Source organism: Podarcis liolepis, assembly GCF_965112155.1.
Source record: "Podarcis liolepis genome assembly, chromosome: 5".
NCBI lineage: Eukaryota > Metazoa > Chordata > Lepidosauria > Squamata > Lacertidae > Podarcis > Podarcis liolepis.
In genome coordinates this window covers 95,825,566-95,845,098 of record NC_139556.1, presented here as the reverse complement: position 1 = coordinate 95,845,098, position 19,533 = coordinate 95,825,566, and the positions used below count along the sequence as shown (strand labels likewise).

At 48.2% G+C, this 19,533-nt stretch overlaps 2 protein-coding genes across 3 annotated transcripts in view; one reads left to right on the top strand and one right to left on the bottom strand.

The window, feature by feature from the left end:
* The window catches only part of THPO (thrombopoietin), a 305,395-nt gene that overhangs the window by 147,574 nt on the left and 138,288 nt on the right, over nt 1-19,533 (top strand). The gene's annotated exons all lie outside the window — the stretch shown is intronic.
* The window catches only part of CLCN2 (chloride voltage-gated channel 2), a 72,771-nt gene that overhangs the window by 32,675 nt on the left and 20,563 nt on the right, over nt 1-19,533 (bottom strand). For both annotated transcript variants that reach the window (XM_083504009.1, XM_083504010.1), the window contains exons 2-6: nt 13,203-13,359; nt 2,067-2,198; nt 1,221-1,349; nt 581-714; nt 269-346 (exon numbers count right to left, since the gene is read on the bottom strand). In XM_083504009.1, coding sequence (XP_083360135.1) covers nt 269-346; nt 581-714; nt 1,221-1,349; nt 2,067-2,198; nt 13,203-13,359 — 630 coding nt within the window. The remainder of the gene's footprint in view (nt 1-268; nt 347-580; nt 715-1,220; nt 1,350-2,066; nt 2,199-13,202; nt 13,360-19,533) is intronic.

Genomic DNA, 19,533 nt, shown 5'->3' with positions numbered 1-19,533 from the left:
CTGCCAGCTGTCTCACTCCTGGTGTTTGCGCTTCTAGCACCAGGACTTCCCAGCTTTTCCCCTTTGGACTATATCCCTCTGCAAACCACTGTTCTAAACCAATACTGTCCTCCTGCCCTTGGGAAGCGGCTCCCACCATTCCTTTCTTAGTCCAGTCCCTGACAGGCATTCCACAGGGAGGGCGCCTCCACTGAGAAGGCCCTCTGCGGTCAGAGGGCCTTTCACGAGATCCTCACACCTCAGCACTTTGCAACCCCATGCGTCTCACCTCATAGATGCCACCGAACAGTGAGAGGAACTTGCTGAGGAGGGCGGCACACATGCTGGCGATGTGGACAAACGGTCCCTGTGTGGGGGAGGGAAAGAGGAGTCAGCAAGGTGGCCGTACCTGCCCCACGACTTACAGATCCTTTGAGAATCAAGCAGCAGCAGCAGGTTGAAGGAGGGAGACCATCTCCCATTGCCCCCAAACCCCCAGAACTCTTTCTCAAGAAGTCCTCAATCTGGTCAGTCTTGCCCCCATCCTGTGTGCCCCACCTGGCTGTGTCTCAACAGCACCACTGGACCCTACCCCCCTCACCTCTTTGCCCAAGGGCATCCCACTGCCCAGGGCACACGTCAGGCCAATCACTTTGGCCACAAAGGTCTTGAGGGTAAGGTACTCTTTCAGCACCACGCCCCGCAGAATTGTCTTCATTTCGGGGATGCCAGAGCCTGGGGAGAAAGAGAGAGACAAAGGGATGGAGGGAGACAAGTAGAGGGAGCTGTATACAGAGAAATAAATGGAAAGCTGTGGTCCTCCGGGTGTTGATGAGCTGCAGTATCCATCATCCCTGGCCACTGGCCATGTTGGCTCAGAATGATGGGAGTTGGAAGCCCATAAACAGCTGAAGAACCACAGGCTTCCCACCCCCTGCTCTTGCAACTGCAAAGTAAGTGACCTCTGCTCTGCTCTGCCTCTCTGGTTAGAGACAGGGCACGCTGTGTGCAAGTAAATCAGATTCAGCCAGTTCACACGGAAATGAAAGTCTAATACGGAAATTTCCAAGGTCTGGAGCACTGAAGCTTTTTGCAGAGATAATGTTGGTGCCCCTCCAGACCTGAGCACAAAATGAATTGGGTGTGGGGCGAGGAAAACTCTGGCAGAAAAGGTTGCTTTCATAAGCCCCTTGGAAATGATACCTTTTGTCCCCACAGGAATCCGCTATCCCTGGACTCACCTACAGCTTGCGGAGCCAAGATCTGAGTGAAGCCGGCTGAAAAGGTGATGAGGACCACGGGGTAAGTGACCCAGGCCATGTACTGCAGGAAGATGTTGGCATCCAAACCCCCATACATCCACTTCTGGGCTGCACAGAGACAGAAAAGGGGAGGGTACTTTTGTAAAGTGTGCAAGGGGGACGTTCTTGCCTAGTAAGTCCGGGGTGAGAATCCTTTCCCTCTCCTGAAGGCAGCTATAGCATCAAAAGGGCCCCCCTTTTCAGGAGGCCAAAGGAAAAAGCAGGTGGGATTTTTGCAGGTGATGCTCACTCTCCACTCCAGCTGCATCAACTAAGGACCAAGCCTAATATCTTGGCTTCCTAGTGGTGCAGCAATAAAACTGCTAGCATATTTGCAAAGCTAAGCTGGGGCCAGTAGGTTTTCAAATTGAATGGGGGACTGCATGTTGAGATCAGAAGGTTGAATTAAATGACCCTTGGGGTCCTTTTAAAAGAGAAAGGATGAGGGTAAATATTCAGGGGATAATAAAGATGCTCCACTGAAGTCAGTAGAAAAGGGGTATGCAGGCCAAACTTCTATATCTTTATGCCCTTGTTTCCCAATCTCTCTCTCTTTGCCCAGGACTTTTGTTCCTCCAGTTCTACCATTTGCTATCTGGTCCCCTAGTCTCCTCCTTCCTTAAAATGACTCCAACTTTCCTCCCTTTCATGCCAAGGGCCTTGGACTCCATGGTGAACAGCCGATTCACAGCCCTGTGGGCTGGGGCAGCCGGCCGGCCCATCCAGTTGACAGTGGGGAGCACCAGCCTTCCTCTCGATGTCACCGTGTGTCAGCACTTTCCTTACCTTGCAGGCAGGTGGCGATGGCAAAATCCATGGCCCAGCTCACCAGGGCCATAAGCAACCCCAAGAGGATCAGGAAGATCCAGTCCTCGCCCACCTTGGAGATGAGGAACTTTTGGCACCGCACAGTGCAGACTGCAGGAAGAGAAAGAGAGAGAGGATGTATTAGGGATGGAAATCAAGGGCCATGAATGTACAGTCATACCTTGGGTTGAATATGCTTCATGTTGAGCGCGTTCGAGTTGCGCTCCGCAGCAACCAGGAAGTAACGGAGCATGTTACTTCCGGGTTTCGCCGCTCGCGCATACGCTCAAAATGACGTCATGCACATGCGCAGAAGCGGCAAAAAGCGACGTGCGCGTGCGCAGACGTGCCATCGCTAGTTACGTTTGCTTCTGGATGTGAACGGGGCTCCAGAACGGATCCCGTTCGCATCCCAAGGTACCACTGTATAAATAAATAAATGAAATGCTTTCTGTATATATTGGGGCTACCAACATGGCGTCAGCGGGTGCAGGGGGGGGCCTTGCGCACCCTCTCCCAAGCACTCCCCCCTTGGTCATGAGGCACAGAGAGACCTTTCCCCACCTTGATTCTTGTGGTAAGGTTCAAGCTTACTGGGAAATGATATATAATGAATTGAAAAAGATGTTCAAAATAACTTTTATTTTTAAAAAACCCCTAAAGCTTTTCTTTTGGGAATCATAGAGACAGAACCACCTAAATTGGATAGAAATTTATTCATGTATGCTACTACAGCAGAAAAAAATGCTACTTGCTCAAAAATGGAAAGGAAGCAGAAGTCATAGCAAAGGGAAAAACTTGTGGAATATGCAGAAATGGCAAAACTTACCATAAGAATAAGAAATCAAGATAACAGACTCTTTATAAAAGAATGGAAATGGTGTATTGAATATTTACAGATAAATCGTAAACAGATTAAAACATTAGCAGGATTATTGTAATAACCTACAGTTTTATAAGAGTATATCTTTACAGAAGGTAATTAAATGAGTAAACTAAATTACCGTATTTTTTGCACCATAACACTCACTTTTTTCCTCCTAGAAAGTAAGGGGAAATGTCTGTGCGTGTTATGGAGGAAATGCCTACGAGTGGCATGCCTACGGATTTTCCTCCTCTAAAAACTACGTGCGTGTTATGGTCGGGTGCGTGTTATAGAGCGAAAAATACGGTAATTTGGATATGCAGAAGTTATGAAAAAATGAATTTAAGGAACCGGAGAAAGAGGGGGAAGGAAGTCAAATTTTGAAATGTTAGATGGGTTGTAAAATTAATGAAATGTATAAATTTGAAAAGTATAAATAAAAAACTTTTTTAAAACAAGATTCTCAGTAAAACCAATCCACTGTACACGTTAAGTGGCTTTCAAACATTAATCCCAGCACACGTGTTCAGCTACTGATCTTTGCCACATGTACAATTCGTGAACACACAGTGACGGAGACGTGCCAAGCCTCTGCAAACACGACGGTGTATACCACAAATAAGCACGTTGTTCGCTCCTAATCCTTAGATTGCAGCTTGCTGGGGTGTTGTGCAAACTCAGCAGCCCAAAGCTGGCTCCCTTTACTTTCCTTACTCTTTTAAAATCTCCAGTTACTTTTCAAGCTGGTGGGCGGGGGGAGGGAGGGGAAACATTTATATTTTTAGACGTTTCCGTGAAACTAAATTGCTTTGATTCGAGTAACGACACACATTCAAGATCTGAAAAGGGACCTCTTGTCTCAGCAGAGGCAGCAGAGCCAACAGCCCGTACGGGGGGTGGGGGGTGGAATCCATGAATGAGTTTGAATAAGGAGTTGCATTTTAAGAACTGCAAATAAAAGCTTTGGGTCAGCCTGAACAATGATTGGCAAACTTGCCTCGGCCAACTGGAACACAAGACTCTGTCGCCAATTTGGAACTCTACGCGAAAGCTTGTTACATAACCACACAAACATGCACCCATGTGTCTCCTAACGCTCACATAAAGAGCTTCATCAATACATTACTTTTGGAGTCAGCCACAGTGCTTGCTTTCTCTAGAAGCAATCACAATTAGCATCAGTGCGGACCGGTAGCTCCCTCCAGTGGAGACTTGAGAGCTGTCCTAAATGCAGTTCCTTGCCCACCCCCCCCCGCCAATATTCTCTTTTTTTGCTTTGCTAAAAGAAACAGCTTGTTCCTCCACACCCAAAACCCATAACATTACACCCCCCCCAAACAAGACATCTGTCCCCATTTGTACAAACAAACAGCAAAATAACAGCTTCCTTGTAAAAAAACACACAAAACAGACAAGTTAGCAAAGGCATTAGAGCACACATAGCCAAAAACTGATAATAAAACACAATTACTATTTTAACCCAACAACAGAACGGTAACAGCTTCTTCCTTTCAGGCAAGTTCCAGTCCAACAGGATCTCTTCAAGCCTTCTTCTTTCTCCTTGTTGCACAGTCCCTGTCCCAGTTCTGCATCCCAGAGCAGCTTACAGTCTCCCACATTTGGCAGCCTCAAATAGGGAGTTCTGACATGTTGAACCCAGGATGCTAGCCTCAGTACCAGAACTTAGTACAGTGGCACCTTGGTTCTCGAACTTAATTCATTCCGAGAGTCCATTCAACTTCCAAAACTGTTCGAAAACCAAGGCACGGCTTCCGATTGGCTGCTGAAGCTTCCCGCACTCAAGTGGAAACCGCATCGGGCGTTCGGCTTCCGAAAAACGTTTGAAAACTGGAACACTTCCAGGTTTGCAGCATTCGGGAGCCGATTTGTTCTGCAACTAAGCCATTCACGAACCAAGGCATGACTGTACCCCAAAACCTTGCTCATCCTTTGCCTTGGGCTACTGCAGCGCAAAGCAGTTATCTGGGTGCACGCACAGCTATCGAAACAATTCCTTAAAATCTTCAAAGAGTTCCCATCGTTGCAGACATGCAAAAAGCAACAGCAATTTTTTTTAGGAAGGATCACTATTGGGTTGCCTGCATGACTCTTTGGCTTGGGATTTCACAAACTTCTCAGTCCATGCAGATCAACAGCTAATTTGGGGCTCTAATCACAGGCTCAGTCTTCTGGAGCCGATTTCTCCTTGGCCTCTCCTCTGGTTGTGGATCAGACCCCCAAATTCACACTCTAGTCCCAAAACAGTTTCAGTAGCCACACGCTACTGGGTTTCCACCAGCCACTTTGGGCAGCTTACAACACATAAAAAATATAGTGAAATGTCAGACATTAAAAACTTCCCATTTGCTGCCCCTGGGTTGGTCTACTTTATCCCCTGCCCAAACTGTAAATCAAAGTCCTACCACAAGTCTCTATCAAAGGGCAGCTTCTTCAGGATCAGCCGACCCAGTCCATGCAAGTCCGTTGCCAAGAATGCCCCTCTCTGCTTACTCCCAACCTCTCCTCATGGGCAGGTAGCCATCCCAGTGGCTCTTGCCCACCAAACTCACCGGACCCTGGGTGTCCCTTCCTGCTGGGGCCTGCTTAAGGGCTGCACCCAGTATACAGACTGGTCCCCACTGCACAAGGCCATCTTGGGGAACTCAAAGGGCTAAATCATTGGGGGGGGTGTTGTTGTTGTTTAGTCGTTTAGTCTTGTCCGACTCTTCATGACCCCATGGACCAGAGCACGCCAGGCACTCCTGTCTTCCACTGCCTCCCACAGTTTGGTCAAACTCATGCTGGTAGCTTCGAGAACACTATCCAACCATCTCGTCCTCTGTTGTCCCCTTCTCCTTGTGCCCTCCATCTTTCCCAACATCAGGGTCTTTTCCAGGAAGTCTTCTCTTCTCATGAGGTGGCCAAAGTATTGGAGCCTCAGCTTCAGGATCTGTCCTTCCAGTGAGCACTCCGGGCTGATTTCCTTAAGAATGGATAGGTTTGCTCTTCTTGCAGTCCATGGGATTCTCAAGAGTCTCCTCCAGCACCAGAATTCAAAAGCATCAATTCTTCGGCGATCAGCCTTCTTTATGGTCCAGCTCTCACTTCCATACATCACTACTGGGAAAACCATAGCTTTTACTATACGGACCTTTGTTGGCAAGGTGATGTCTCTACTTTTTAAGATGCTGTCATTGGTTTGTCATTGGGGGGGTTAATCTCACCCAGTTCAGCATGAGCTCCTCAGACACATGCACACAGGCCTCCAGCTTCTTCTGTGTGTTTTCCTCTGCTGCACATTCATGCACATCTCCATTCCTCCTGCTCACGCATGAGCGCCTCTTGCATCTCCTCCTGCACCAAGTCAGGAGGAAAAAAAAAAGATTTAAGTTTTAAGCTCTAAGGTTGTCTCTATAAGATAAAATGAGAATAGAGTAAGGTAACGTAATGATAAATTATTATGAATTATGGAAAGGATTTGCTGCGACAATTATTAATCAAGATACAAGAGATGGGAGGAGGAGGAAGTCATGGAAAGCAGGTAATGGAATTTGGAGAATTTGATAAGGATGGTTTTATCTTTTCTTTTTTTCATGTTTTTCTTTTTTTTCTTTTTTGTAATCTTGTCTTTTTTCTGTGTGTATTTTTTAAAAAATTGTTTTGTTTCAATAAATATCATTTAAAAATATAAAATAAAAAAATAAAATAAAAGGAGCTCATATACAACCCTCAATGAGAGAAATGAAGTTATAGGGAACCAGGCAGAGGGCCTTCTTGGCAGTGGCACTCACCCCATGGAACGCCCTCCCGTCAGATGTCAAGGAGATAAATAACTACACAACTTTTAGAAGACATCTGAAGTTGGGAAGCTTTTTATGTTTGATGTTTTATTACGTGTTTTATTATGTGTTGGAAGCCACCCAGAGTGGCTGGGGCACCCCAGCCAGATGGGCGGGGCATAAATAATAAAATTATTATTGTAATTATTTTTACTCCCCCACCCCAAAAGCCCCTAACAAGCTTTTAATAGCAGGGCAGACTTTGAAGCGTTAAGGAAGTGTTTTAAGTTCCTTTCAACACAAAAACTGTAGTCATAATACCGAATAAGTCACAGCTCACTAAAACTAATCGGAACAGCTGCTTGACCCATCTGCTGTAAAATGGCTGTAGGCTTTAAACTCATTCAACATTTCCCCAGTTGGGAATTAAGGGGAGCCTCACACTGAACATCTTACTGAGTAGGTGCTGGCTCTCTTGGTCTCTGTGCCTAGCACAGCTCAACAAGGTTGTTGGAACAATAAAGGAGACAAGAACCATTAAGAATTATGTACCTTCAGGACATGGTTAGGACTCCCCATCAACACCCCCCCTTGCTTTCAGTCTTATCTTCAGATAAAGGAGCAGGTTGTTTCTCAATGCATCATTCAGATTTCACTGCTCTCAAACCAAGAGGTTGAGGGGGAAGAGAGCTATGAAAAAAGGGGTTGAAACCAAGGGTACGTAATTTGCACCACAGACTTAGGCTTGGACCACAATACCTCAAGGACTGCCTCTTTCCATATGAATCTACCAGGACCCTGAGATCAGGCCCTCCTTTGGGTGCCTCCTCCTCAAGAGGTCCAGAAGGTGGCAACACGAGAACAGGGCCTTCTCTGCAGTGGCTCCCTGTCTGTGGAATGCTTTCCCCAGGGAAGTCTGCCAAGTGCCTTCATTATACACCTTTAGGCACCAGGCAAAAACGTTCCTCTTTAACCATGCTTTTGGTTGATCTGATTTACGTCCTATGCCCTTTTAAAAAATTTTTGGGGGGTGTTATTGGATTGTTTTTAGTTTTAATAGGTATTTTGTGGTTTTATATCTTGATTTTATTCTGTAAACCGCCCTGAGACCCCCGGGTATAGGGCGGTATATAAATAATAATAATAATAATAATAATAATAATAATAATAATAATAATGTGTTGAGCATGCTGCTTTATGGTAGTGAGTCGTGGGCAACTTATACCCGCCAGGAGTGCAAGAAGCTCCAGCAGATCTCTCCCAAGTTGTTGTTGTTTAGTTGTTTAGCCGTGTCCGACTCTTCGTGACCCCATGGACCAGAGCACGCCAGGCACTCCTGTCTTCCACTGCCTCCCGCAGTTTGGTCAGACTCATGTTTGTAGCTTCGAGAACACTGTCCAACCATCTCGTGCTCTGCCGTCCCCTTCTCCTTGTGCCCTCCCATCTTTCCCAACATCAGGGTCTTTTCCAGGGAGTCTTCTCTTCTCATGAGGTGGCCAAAGTATTGGAGCCTTGGCTTCACAATCTGTCCTTCTAGTGAGCACTCAGGGCTGATTTCCTTAAGAATGGATAGGTTTGATCTTCTTGCAGTCCATGGGACTCTCAAGAGTCTCCTCCAGCACCATAATTCAAAAGCATCTATTCTTCGGCGATCAGCCTTCTTTATGGTCCAGCTCTCATTTCCATACATCACTACTGGGAAAACCATGGCTTTAACTATACGGACCTTTGTTGGCAAGGTGATGTCTCTGCTTTTTAAGATGCTGTCTAGGTTTGCCATCGCCTTTCTCCCAAGGAGCAGGCGTCTTTTAATTTCGTGACTGCTGTCACTCTCCCAAATGAGTGACACCAATTTACCACCTCTATCGCTTCTGTATCACGGTCAAGGGATAGAAGCCAAACGTAGTGCCGTTATCAGCTTGCTAATGAAAGCTGATCCCAAACCTCTGGCTGATTTCTCCCCTTAGGCTCAGGTCACTGCTGGAGGCAAGAAATAACTTGGTGGCCCTCAGCCAATATTTTGGCAGTAGATGTCCAACATGGAGGACCAATGAGACCATGGAAGGGGTGAGGGCCGGCAGGCTCTAACCCACAAGAAGTGACCTAAACCCAGCTGAGCAGTATAAAATGACAGACCCTTCGTGGGAGCAGAAAGAGATAGAAAGAGAATCAGGGATAGAACCAAGAGGCAGCACCATGATTGGCATGCTAAAATGACAGACTCTTATTTATTAAGATACCAGAATCATTTTTACTTGGCATTGTAGGAGATGATATTAATAGACAGGATTGTAAGTTGTTTTTATATGCAATGACAGCAGCAAGAATATTATTGGCACAAAAATGGAAGAAAGAAGAATTACCGATGAAAGAAGAATGGCAGATGAAATTGATGCACGATGCAGAATTAGATAAAATTAACAGGAAGGATTCGAAACCTGCGGGACCAGAGATTCTTAGAAGACAGGAGTAAATGTATGAACTATTTGAAAAGTAACTGTAATGAACAGATTACGCTAGTAGGACTGCAGTAAGTTTTGTAAGGAGGACTATTTGAAATATTGCAAGAAAGAACGACTATGAGGAGAATTATTAGTTAACAATAGTTAAGAGTAACAGAGAAATTGAGAAATGCAGAATAAGTGGTAAAGAATGAAAAATCATCAGAGGTGTTGACAGAAGTCTAAAACATTGTATAAGATAAGAAGTTATGTTATATGATTGTTGGAAATGATATGTTTAAAAAGCCACTAAAAATGTATATATATAAAAATGACAGACTCTTTGTGGGACCAGAGAGAGAAAGAGAGATAGAAGATATTTTGCCAAGCCAGCATGACAAGCACTAGGCCAACCCCAGAACTTCTGGGCAACCAATGAAGCTGAACGCTGGAAGATTCAGGACAGCCCAAAGAAAATAATGCTTCACGGAGCGCGTTGTTAACCTATGGCACTCTCTGCCAGGAGACGCAATGATGGCCCCCCACCTAGTTGGCTTCGAAAGAGGATTTGGCCAATTCATGGAGGAGGAGAGGGCTATTGACGGCTACGAGCCACAATGGCTACCCTCTGCCTTCCACGGTTGGAGGCAGCCATGCTTCTGAATACCGTAGATTCTGGCGTATTAGGCGACTGGGCATATATGACGACCCCCCAAATTGGCAGCTGCCAATTGGGGAGGTCAACTTATATGCCCAGTCTTATACACGGCAGCTTCTCTGGGCAACAGCAGTGGGCGGCAGGCTCCGCTCCACACTGGGAGGAAGCCGCCCAGTGAAGCCGGCATAGCATTGCTGGGCAGCTTTGCCAGGCAGCTTCCTCCCAGCGCGGAGCCTGCCACCCACTGCCGCTGCCCAGCGAACCCATACCCGGCATATAAGACGACCCCCGACTTTTTAGAGGATTTCCCGAGGTTAAAAAGTCGTCTTATATGCTGGAATCTACGGTACTAGTTTCTGGAAACTGTCGGAGGGGAGAGCTGCTTTGTGCTCACATCCTTCTTGTGGGTTTCCCTCAGGAATCTGGTTGGCTGCTGTGGGAACAGGATGCTGGACCAAATGGGCCACTGGCCTGATCCTGCAGGCTCTTCATACATGCTTAAGCCAGCTTCCGCCGCTGTGGCTCTACCACGGACATTTCTTCATTGCGTAACGGGATCGACTGAGCTGCTCCACCGAGCACCGGAATCATAAAAACATGCCAAGAAGATATTTCCGCTGAGTTTCCAAGTTGGGGTTGTTTTGGGGTGGGCAAAAGAGAGATGTTTCCAGGCACAAGCCAGCTCACTTGTTTTGCGACACTCGCGCAGCTGTAAGAACAAGGCTGCTGCCGCCACCCCACCGGCGCACCCCGCCTGCGCCACAGCCCCCTTGCCCACGAAAACCTGGGGCTTGCAGAGGGGACAGCCTTCCCCCTCTGGCTTTGTGAGGGGGGCCTGGGGTCTGCCACCCCCCAACTCGGTTGCTATGCTAGCCACAGGCAGCCGGCAGATGGGCCCAGAGGGTGGCAAGGATGGAGGAGCCCCACGCCGAGTTAGCAAAACATGCCGTCACGCTAGAGCAACACAACGCATCGGTCAACACAACGCGGCAACTGGGAGCGGGGTGGGGAAAGGGCGGCCACGCCCGGGGCCATGCCGGGACAGGCCGGCTCTGAGCAGCTCTCTGGCTCGCGCTGCGGCCCCAGGGAGCCGGCGACATTTAACAAGAGAATTTGCCTCAAGAACAATGCAGGCCTCGGCCTCAGCAGTTGCTAAGGGAACTATTTTAAGGCAGCGGGAACAAGCAGATCCCAGTAATGACGACGGGAGATCTTTGGCCAGGGTATCCGGGCCCTGGGGTGGAAAGAGGGAGGGAAAGAGGGTCTGGATTATCCAGGGGTCTTAGGATTTTAGAGCTGGAAGGAAGGCTGTTTAAAAGTTGCTCCTCATCTGCTGGTGCTTTGCAATATATAATATATATATATAGCCAAGAAGTAAAGGAAGAGAGCAGGGGTCAGCAAACCTTTTCAGCAGGGGGCCAGTCCACTGTCCCTCAGACCTTGTGGGGGGGGGGCAGACTATATTTTTTTGGGGGGGGGGATGAACGAATTCCTATGCCCCACAAATAATCCAGAGATGCATTTTAAATAGAAGTACGCTGATTCCCGGACCATCCGCGGGCCAGATTTAGAAGGCGATTGGGCTGGATCCGCCCCTTGGGCCTTAATTTGCCTACCCATGGAAGAGAGCAATAGGTAAAGGTAAAGGACCCCTGACCATTAGGTCCAGTCGTGACCGACTCCGGGGTTGTGGCGCTCATCTCGCTTTATTGGCCAAGGGAGCCGGCGTACAGCTTCCGGGTCATGTGGCCAGCATGACTAAACCGCTTCTGGCAAACCAGAGCAGCGCACGGAAACGCCGTTTACCTTCCCGCCGGAGCAGTACCAATTTATCTCCTTGCGCTTTTGATGTGCTTTCGAACTGCTAGGTTGGCAGGAGCAGGGACATCAAAAGTGCTACTTATTTATTTAGTTGAAAGAATGTTCTCTGTCTTTTTCCTCCATCCCCTCACTCTAAGCTTTTGTGAACCTGGTATCAAAGAGAGTGTTGGACTAAGATCCCGCAAGGGACCAGGGTTCAAATCCCCGCTCGGCCACGAACTTGCTGGGTGACCTTGCAGGAGATGGGGGGAAGCAGCCCTTCAATTTTGCTGGGGAAGCTTACAACACAGGAGATGTTGTGAAAGCTCTCTGACCCTGTTCCTCCGAGAGCCCAACAAATAGTCGTGCGAAATTGTATCTCCCGCTGGCTCAGTGCACTCGCATGCCCGGTTTATGCCAAGGATTCATCCGGAGGCCTGTCAGGCTGAGGTCATGAATACTCTGCCTATTGTTAGAGTATGCTGAGAGCGCTCAGTCCGAGAAGACAGACAGAGACAGGCTGAGCAAGAAAGGAAGGCGGAAGCAAGAGAAGCGACAGAAAGGAGAAGTCAGCCGGTAGCAAGAGGACTCCCTGCACAGTTGCATGTGCAAAGAAAGCCTGGGATGCCTAAGTACAACTTTCCTGAAGCCCAAGAAACTGTGCACAGGAGCAGGTGTACTAGAACTGTCAAGTACACAGCGATTCATGAATACAGAGAGTGATGTATGCAACAGGTAAAGTCTAGCCTGGTTCACACGAAATAAAGACTGAAAGCAAAGTTCCATGCCGATTCTTTAAAAGTATGCATGTACCATTTACGCACAGGCACGAGAAAAGGCTCAGGATGTACCAAGTGGCTGCAGTAAGGGATTGTCCAAGAGATGAACCCTCTACTACTTGTTCAGTGCTGTGGTAAACAAGCGGGAGCATGGGAAATGAAGGGGGAGCATGGGGAGTGACCTGGGGAAAGGCCAATACATCTTTTCCCAGGACCACCACCCTCAACCCCCAGGTGAACGCCTGGAGGCAGAAGCAGAGTTTACACTGTTCCCAGCCAATTTCATGCTGCTGAGACGTTCTCCATCTTCGGATGGAGACAACTGCAAAGAGAGAAAAGAACAATGCGTCCCAAGGCCTCCCAAAATCTGATGTGGCCTGCTTGCATTTACAGAATGAAATAATACGTAAAAGCACAGCAAGGCAGAAGTTTTATCAGCATGTAACAAAAAACACTAGCTAGTGACCTCCAAGGGAGCATGGTAGGCCAAGAGCCCAATAGTGCAAAGCCAAGCGAGCCTCTGAACATAGGTTTTGGACTACGTACACCAATTCTGACAGGGGCTGTATCTACACTGATCTGTAAAAACGCTATTAAAAGAGTTATATACCTCTCAATGTGATTTTCCATTGCTCTGCAGAGCCCTCTGGTGTCACATTTGTGACGAGCTGAATGGCAGGCCCAGGATGCCCCTCCCCTTCCTCTCCCCCCACCAGAGGCTGCAAGGACTTATAAAGACGCATTTCCACCCCCAGTTCTCTCCCCGCTCCCCAGGACACGGCAGGCTCCTTACTGCGGCATCGGGCGCATCGGCTCTGGTCATACTCCAGCAGCTCAGAGGGGCGCAGACGGTCCTTTGGGGATGGCTTCCAGCGCTCTTGCTGCAGGCGGATGCGGGCTGCTTCATCCTTGGCGTAGGCTCCCAGGTCCTGCGTGTAGCGGCCATACATCTGGGGACGGAACACACAGCGATGGGTCAAGGGCACAGCCGGGCATGTGAAGGAGAAGACGGAGCAATTTGGGTGATCAGGAGGAAGGCACCTCCCTGTCCTTGGAGGTCAAGGGTCAATCTCCCATGGATGGAGGAGGCCTTCCTGCTATGCATACAAGTTGCCCAAAGTACTGACCCTGCAATGCTCAGGAGAATAACACATAATGCAAGGGGAAGGAGAGAGACCGGAAACTATGGAATTTCTCCCTTTATCCCAGAGGACTGTGGTTATTTGGAGGTACACAAAATGCCCTCAGCACATGTTCGGTGGTGCTCTCCTCCTTTCCTTGAGAATGTAAGAAGAGTCCTCCTGAATCAGGCCATAACATCGATCAAATTCTGCATTTTGTTCCCACAGACGCACATGCAGGGTATTTAATGCAGCAGCACTCTCTGGCTCTTGTCTCTCAGGGACTGGAGTTCGGATCCTGGAGGCAGCATATAGCCATAATGATGTCCAGAAGCTGCTGCCCAGCCTCGTCCTCCCTCCCCAGCAGTAAATTCCTCAAGTTAGCTATGCACTGTGCGAAGCACTAGCTTATCTCGTCTAAAATGTTCCAGGGTTGAGGAGATCTTGGAACGAAAAACAAATCTCAAGGTTAAGCCCTCAAACAACCCTTAACTTGTTTCTAAAGAGAGGTGTCCGGGCTCCATCCTGTCTCTCTGACCTGCATCCCCCGACTGCTACTCCAGGTGTAGGGCTGTAGCTCAGTGGTGGAGCCAGGCTCACAGGCAAGGCTGTGTGAAAGCTCAGAGGGCTTCTGCCTTTCAGCCTAGACAAAACTGGGCTAGATAGCCATCTGTCATGGATGCTTTGGTCAAGATTCCTGCACTGCTGGGGGTTGGACAAGATGACCCTGTATTCTATGATTCCATGCTCTTATGTCCTAGGAGTTGAGCTGGCACTGTGGCCACTTGATAACATCACCTCTTACAGACCCTACACTTCCAGGAGCAGCTCCTTCATCTTGTCCTAGGAGCCTAGAATAGGCTCGGCCCCGCTCTCTCTGCTGACACAACATACACAAAGTCCTTTGTTCTGAGCAAAGCTGGCCAGGCTCTCTGCACCTCTCCTGTCTGGCCTAGAGACCCAGAAACAATAAGCTGACATCACTACCCTTTTTTAAAGGTAAAGGGACCCCCGACCATTAGGTCCAGTTGTGACAGACGCTGGGGTTGTGGCGCTCATCTCACTTTATTGGCCGAGGGAGACGGCGTACAGCTTCCAGGTCATGTGGCCAGCATGACTCTGTCGCTTCTGGCGCACCAGAGCAGCGCACAGAAACGCCATTTACCTTCCCACCAGAGCGGTACCTATTTATCTACTTGCACTTTTGACGTGCTTTCAAACTGCCAGGTTGGCAGGAGCAGGGACTGAGCAACGGGAGCTCACCCCATCATGGGGTTTCAAATCGCCGACCTTCTGATCAGCAAGTCCTAGGCTCTGTGGTTTAACCCACAGCGCCACCCACGTCCCTACCCTTTGGTACTATAGCCAAAAGTCTTGTGAGGGTGGAAAGAGCAGAATCCCTTAATATCCTGCTTGGGGGGGGGCATGGCTCCCAGGGTAAAACATCTGCCTTGCATGTGGCAGTTCCCTGGTTCATTCCCCAGCACCTCTGTCTCTTTTTAAAACAAATCACCATTATCATAATCTCCAGCTAGGGCTGGGAGAGCATCCTGCCTGAAACCCTGGGAAGCTGCTGCCAGTCAGTGTAGACAGTACTGAACTAGATGCACCAATGGCCTGATTCAGTATAAGGCACCTTCCTATGCCCCTATGTGTGTGAGCATGTTTGCTATCATGCAATCAATGACCAGGAAAATAGTAATTCACCACCACTGCTCCAAAGTAGCAGCCCGCGAGGTGGAAAGTTATTCAAAACTTGTTTGGCATTTCTAGTGGTTTTTCACTTGCTGGGGAGACATCAGAAGGTGGGAACAAACTTCCTTCTTGCTCAGTGGGGTGGACTATTGCTTGCGCATTTCTCCTTATCTCAGCATAAATAGAAGCTTCCAGCTTTGATTCAGAAAATAAAACAAACAGCGTTCTGCAGAAAAGGCCATGAACATCTCAGCACAGCCCCTTCCTAGCTGAAGGTTTGCCTCTCGCTGGAACACAGGAAGGTCCATCAACACTGGCTGGCAGCAGCTCTCCAAGGTTTTCAGATAGAGCCAGCCTTCTGCATACAAAACAGATGCTTCTACCCCTGACCTATATTGTGCTTCCCCTTCCTCTCCGTTTCCCATCCTCTTGGCTCGCTGGCAGCCCAGCAGTTCTGCCAATGGTGTGGACCAGGCAGAGAGAAGGGTCTAGGCAAAGCAAACACAGAGGCCTCTTCCCTCTCCAAGGAGGCCGCTTCCAGAACAATGGCAGGCAGATAAGGAGGCTGCCCTGCGGATCAATAGCCATTGTTCCCCAGTGCAATGCTACTCCCAGCACTGAGGCCGGAAATGGGCTGGTGTTCCCAGCTGGCACTGGCGAACAGCACCGCCCAGCCAGCCCGATTTCACGAATAGCCACGTGGGCCTGGGCAAGGGCAGTGGGGGGTCAGGCCAGGGCAGGCCAGACTGAGCACCGGCAAAGAGGTAGCTACAACCCAATCTAGTTAGCCTGAAGGAAGCCCCCTGCTCTCTCGGCCTCAGCTCTGCCACCTGTAACATGGGCACGAAAATATGGTTGTGTACAGAGAAACCATTCACGGACAGGGGGTGGCTCTGCTGAGCTCTAGAAGTCCCTTCCCAGCTTCTAGGATCACCCAGCAGGAGTCTTCCAACCAGGAAATTATCATTGAGGGGTCAGTGGTTGCATTCAGCTTGTCCGTTCAGGCCCTGCCAAGGATTTAACTGCCTGGCTTCCCTCTCCTCTGCCCTAAGCCAGGAATACCAAAGAGCCAGGATAAGTTAGCAGGGCAGGCAGGCTGGATGACTGCTTCAGCTAGAAGAGAGAGAGATGTAGGGCCCTTCCAAAAAGTCATTTTTATTGCACACTCCTGATTATTGGTGCACACAAGGGCAGTTACACACGAGCCCACTTTCAACACGACTTTGCTTCTACAAATAAAACACGCTTAGACTTGCAGAATTTTGCACATCGTGAATCACAGAATTGCAGAGTTGGGAGGGACCCCAGGGTCATCTACTCCAACCCCCTGCAATGCAGGGATCTCAACTAAAGCATCCATGATGGCCATCCAACCTCTGCTTAAAAACCTCCAAGGAAGGAGAGTCCACAACCTTCCAAGGGGGTCTGTTCCACTGCCGAACAGCTCTTAGTGTCAGAAAGTTTTTCCTGGTGTGTAGCTGGAATCTCCTTTCTCATAAATTGAAGGCATTGGTTGGGGTCTTACCCTCCAGAGCAAGAGAGAACAAGCTTGCTCCATCTTCCATGTGACAGCCCTTGAAATATTTGAAGATGGCTATCCTATCTCCTCTCACTCTCCTCTTTTCCAAGCTAAACATATCCAGCTCCTTCAACCGTTCCTCATCAGGCTTGGTTTCCAGGCCCTTGATCATTTTGGTCGCCCTCCTCTGCACACCTTCCAGTTTGTCAGCATCCTTCAGAGTTGGACACAGCATTCCAGGTGTGGTCTGACCAAGGCAGAACAGAGTGGTACCATGACTTCCCTTGATCAGGACATTAAAATTCTGTTGATGAAGCCTAGAATAGAGTTACCGTATTTTTCACTCTATAAGACGCACCAGACCACAAGACGCACCTAATTTTTGGAGGAGGAAAACAAGAAAAAAAATATTCTGAATCTCAGAAGCCAGAACAGCAAGAGGGATCACTGCGCAGTGAAAGCAGCAATCCCTCTTGCTGTTCTGGCTTCTGGGATAGCTGCGCAGCCTGCATTCGCTCCATAAGACGCACACACATTTCCCCTTACTTTTTAGGAGGGAAAAAGTGAGTCTTATAGAGCAAAAAATACGGTAGCTTTTTTTTGCTGCTGCATCACACTGCTGACTCACGTTAACAGATTGCAGAGTTGTGAGCACATCCATCATGTGGGCATCATTACAAATGTCGAGGAGGGGAACCCTGAAGGAGGAAGTGATAGAACTGGGTCCTTCCAGACAGGTGTTTCTCCCTGCGCCCACTGGGCTCTTCCCTGTCCCGTGCAGAACAAGTCATTGCTCCCTGTGCAGCAGCCCCACAGAGGACCACCAGCTCAGGCCAGCAGCCCCAGACAAAGCTGGCTGTGCCCTGATCTCCCTGTCTTGACATACATTAATTGGTTTGGGATTCTGTCCTGCCATCCACCTTCCCTAAAAAGGACTTGCAGGCCTTTTTATATGCCGCTTCCAACTACTACTTGCTAAAACATTTCCTGCATGCACCCAATTTCCACAGGAATTATATATTCTGCTTCACTACCTGTGTACTGATTTGTAATCAAACATCCTCTAATGAAAAGATGGTTTTTCTGGAGTCACTTCCAGGTGACCCTGTTTGCTGAGCAACCCCCTTGATTGGTTTTCACACTGGTGGGCAGGAAGGGGAATGACCATTTACTGAACCTTCACTCTGATTTGTCTGCAGGTCATATGATATTGCATCCAGAACTATCCAGTGCATTTTCTGCCCCTTACTGCAAAAAAAAGGGGGGGGAGTCCAGTTTGGGGAAGAAATGAGTTCCTTGCAAGAGCTTTAATTATACAACCTGAATTTGCCAGTATGTGACTCAATCACATCAGAAAATGATGCTTATCTGGGAATGCCATCAACCTGCTTATTGAAGACTCTGGTTTATTTGCAGAGGGATTAGATGACGTGGGCTATTTAATGAGTGCTTATTGTGATTTGTTTGCGGAGATTTTAGATGACATTGCATCAAAGCAAGGGTTATGCCACACTTTCCCCTGCATTTTCCTGGCACCCTTCTTTATCTTCTGTGGAAGCAGGTTTGTTGCACAAGACTCCCAGACCGACTATAACACCACAATCTGAATTTGCCAGCGTGTGATGGAAATCCACTTGGGGGGAAAACCAACTGAAATCGCCCTGGGGCTCCCTTTGCCTTTGGAACAATGCGCAAAAATTAACAGCGAGATCATGACACACCCTGAAAACAGCTACATCCATAGAACTCAAAAGCTTCTAGGGTACATAGAGAGGCCGTGCTCCGCATTTTTGGAATTCCTGCCTGCTCATTGTTTAGGTAACAATGGTAAAGTTTGTTCTAGATTTAAGACTGAAAGCATACTTAGTCAATATTATGTCCATTTCTCTTGCATTTCTTGCACCTATATTGGCTGCCAGGTAAAGACCTTTTCGTTTTCCCAGACTCACAAGATCAGTTACCATTCCTGGGCAGCATGCAGCTAAAACAGTTCTGCTAGCACAATAACTTTTAGCTGTGCGGTTCCTTCCACCCTCTGGAGCACATTTAGGGGTCGTGTCGGGGGGGCACGCAGAGAGAGGACAAGGCAATGAATTTCCACTTCATAGCTAAAAGTTACTGTACTAGCAGAACTGTTTAGCTGAGCACCACCCATGGCTATTTTCCCTGCTGCTGGTTTTATTCTGATTGCAGATCACCTGTTTTAATTGTTGTGTTATTATTTGACATTCTGCTTTCACAGTTCATGGGTTTTAACCTCTTGTCTGTGGACTGCCAAGAAATTTGGGCTGCTGTTAAGAACGGGTGGTGAAGAAACACTGTCAATAAAATGAGGTGAGTAATTTCTTTGTGTTCCACCATCCGACACATCAAATTGTCCAGTGATTTCTGGGAGACTGCAATGCTTCCAGGACCCCTCCACTTTTGTGGGCTGCAGCCCAGCCTGAGACAAGGAATCCTGGTGCACCCTTACTCCCTCTGTCAGAAAATGGGTGGCTGTGGGCGTTTAATGCTGTACAGAACCTTTACAAGTAGCTCAAATGCACCTAACATGGCAGCAGTGTAGCGTGGGTTACCAGTGCCCAGGGCAGGCAAGTCAATGATGCCACGGGAGTGCCTCTCCCCAAAAAAACAAATCCTTTAAAACAAAACAAATGCAAAACCCATTCAACTTGGTGGTCGTCATTACGTCTTCTGGGTGTGAATTCCACAGTTCAGCTATGCACTGTGTAAAAAAGTACATTCTTTTGCCTGCACTCAATCTTATTTCAATGTTCAGCTTCTGTCTG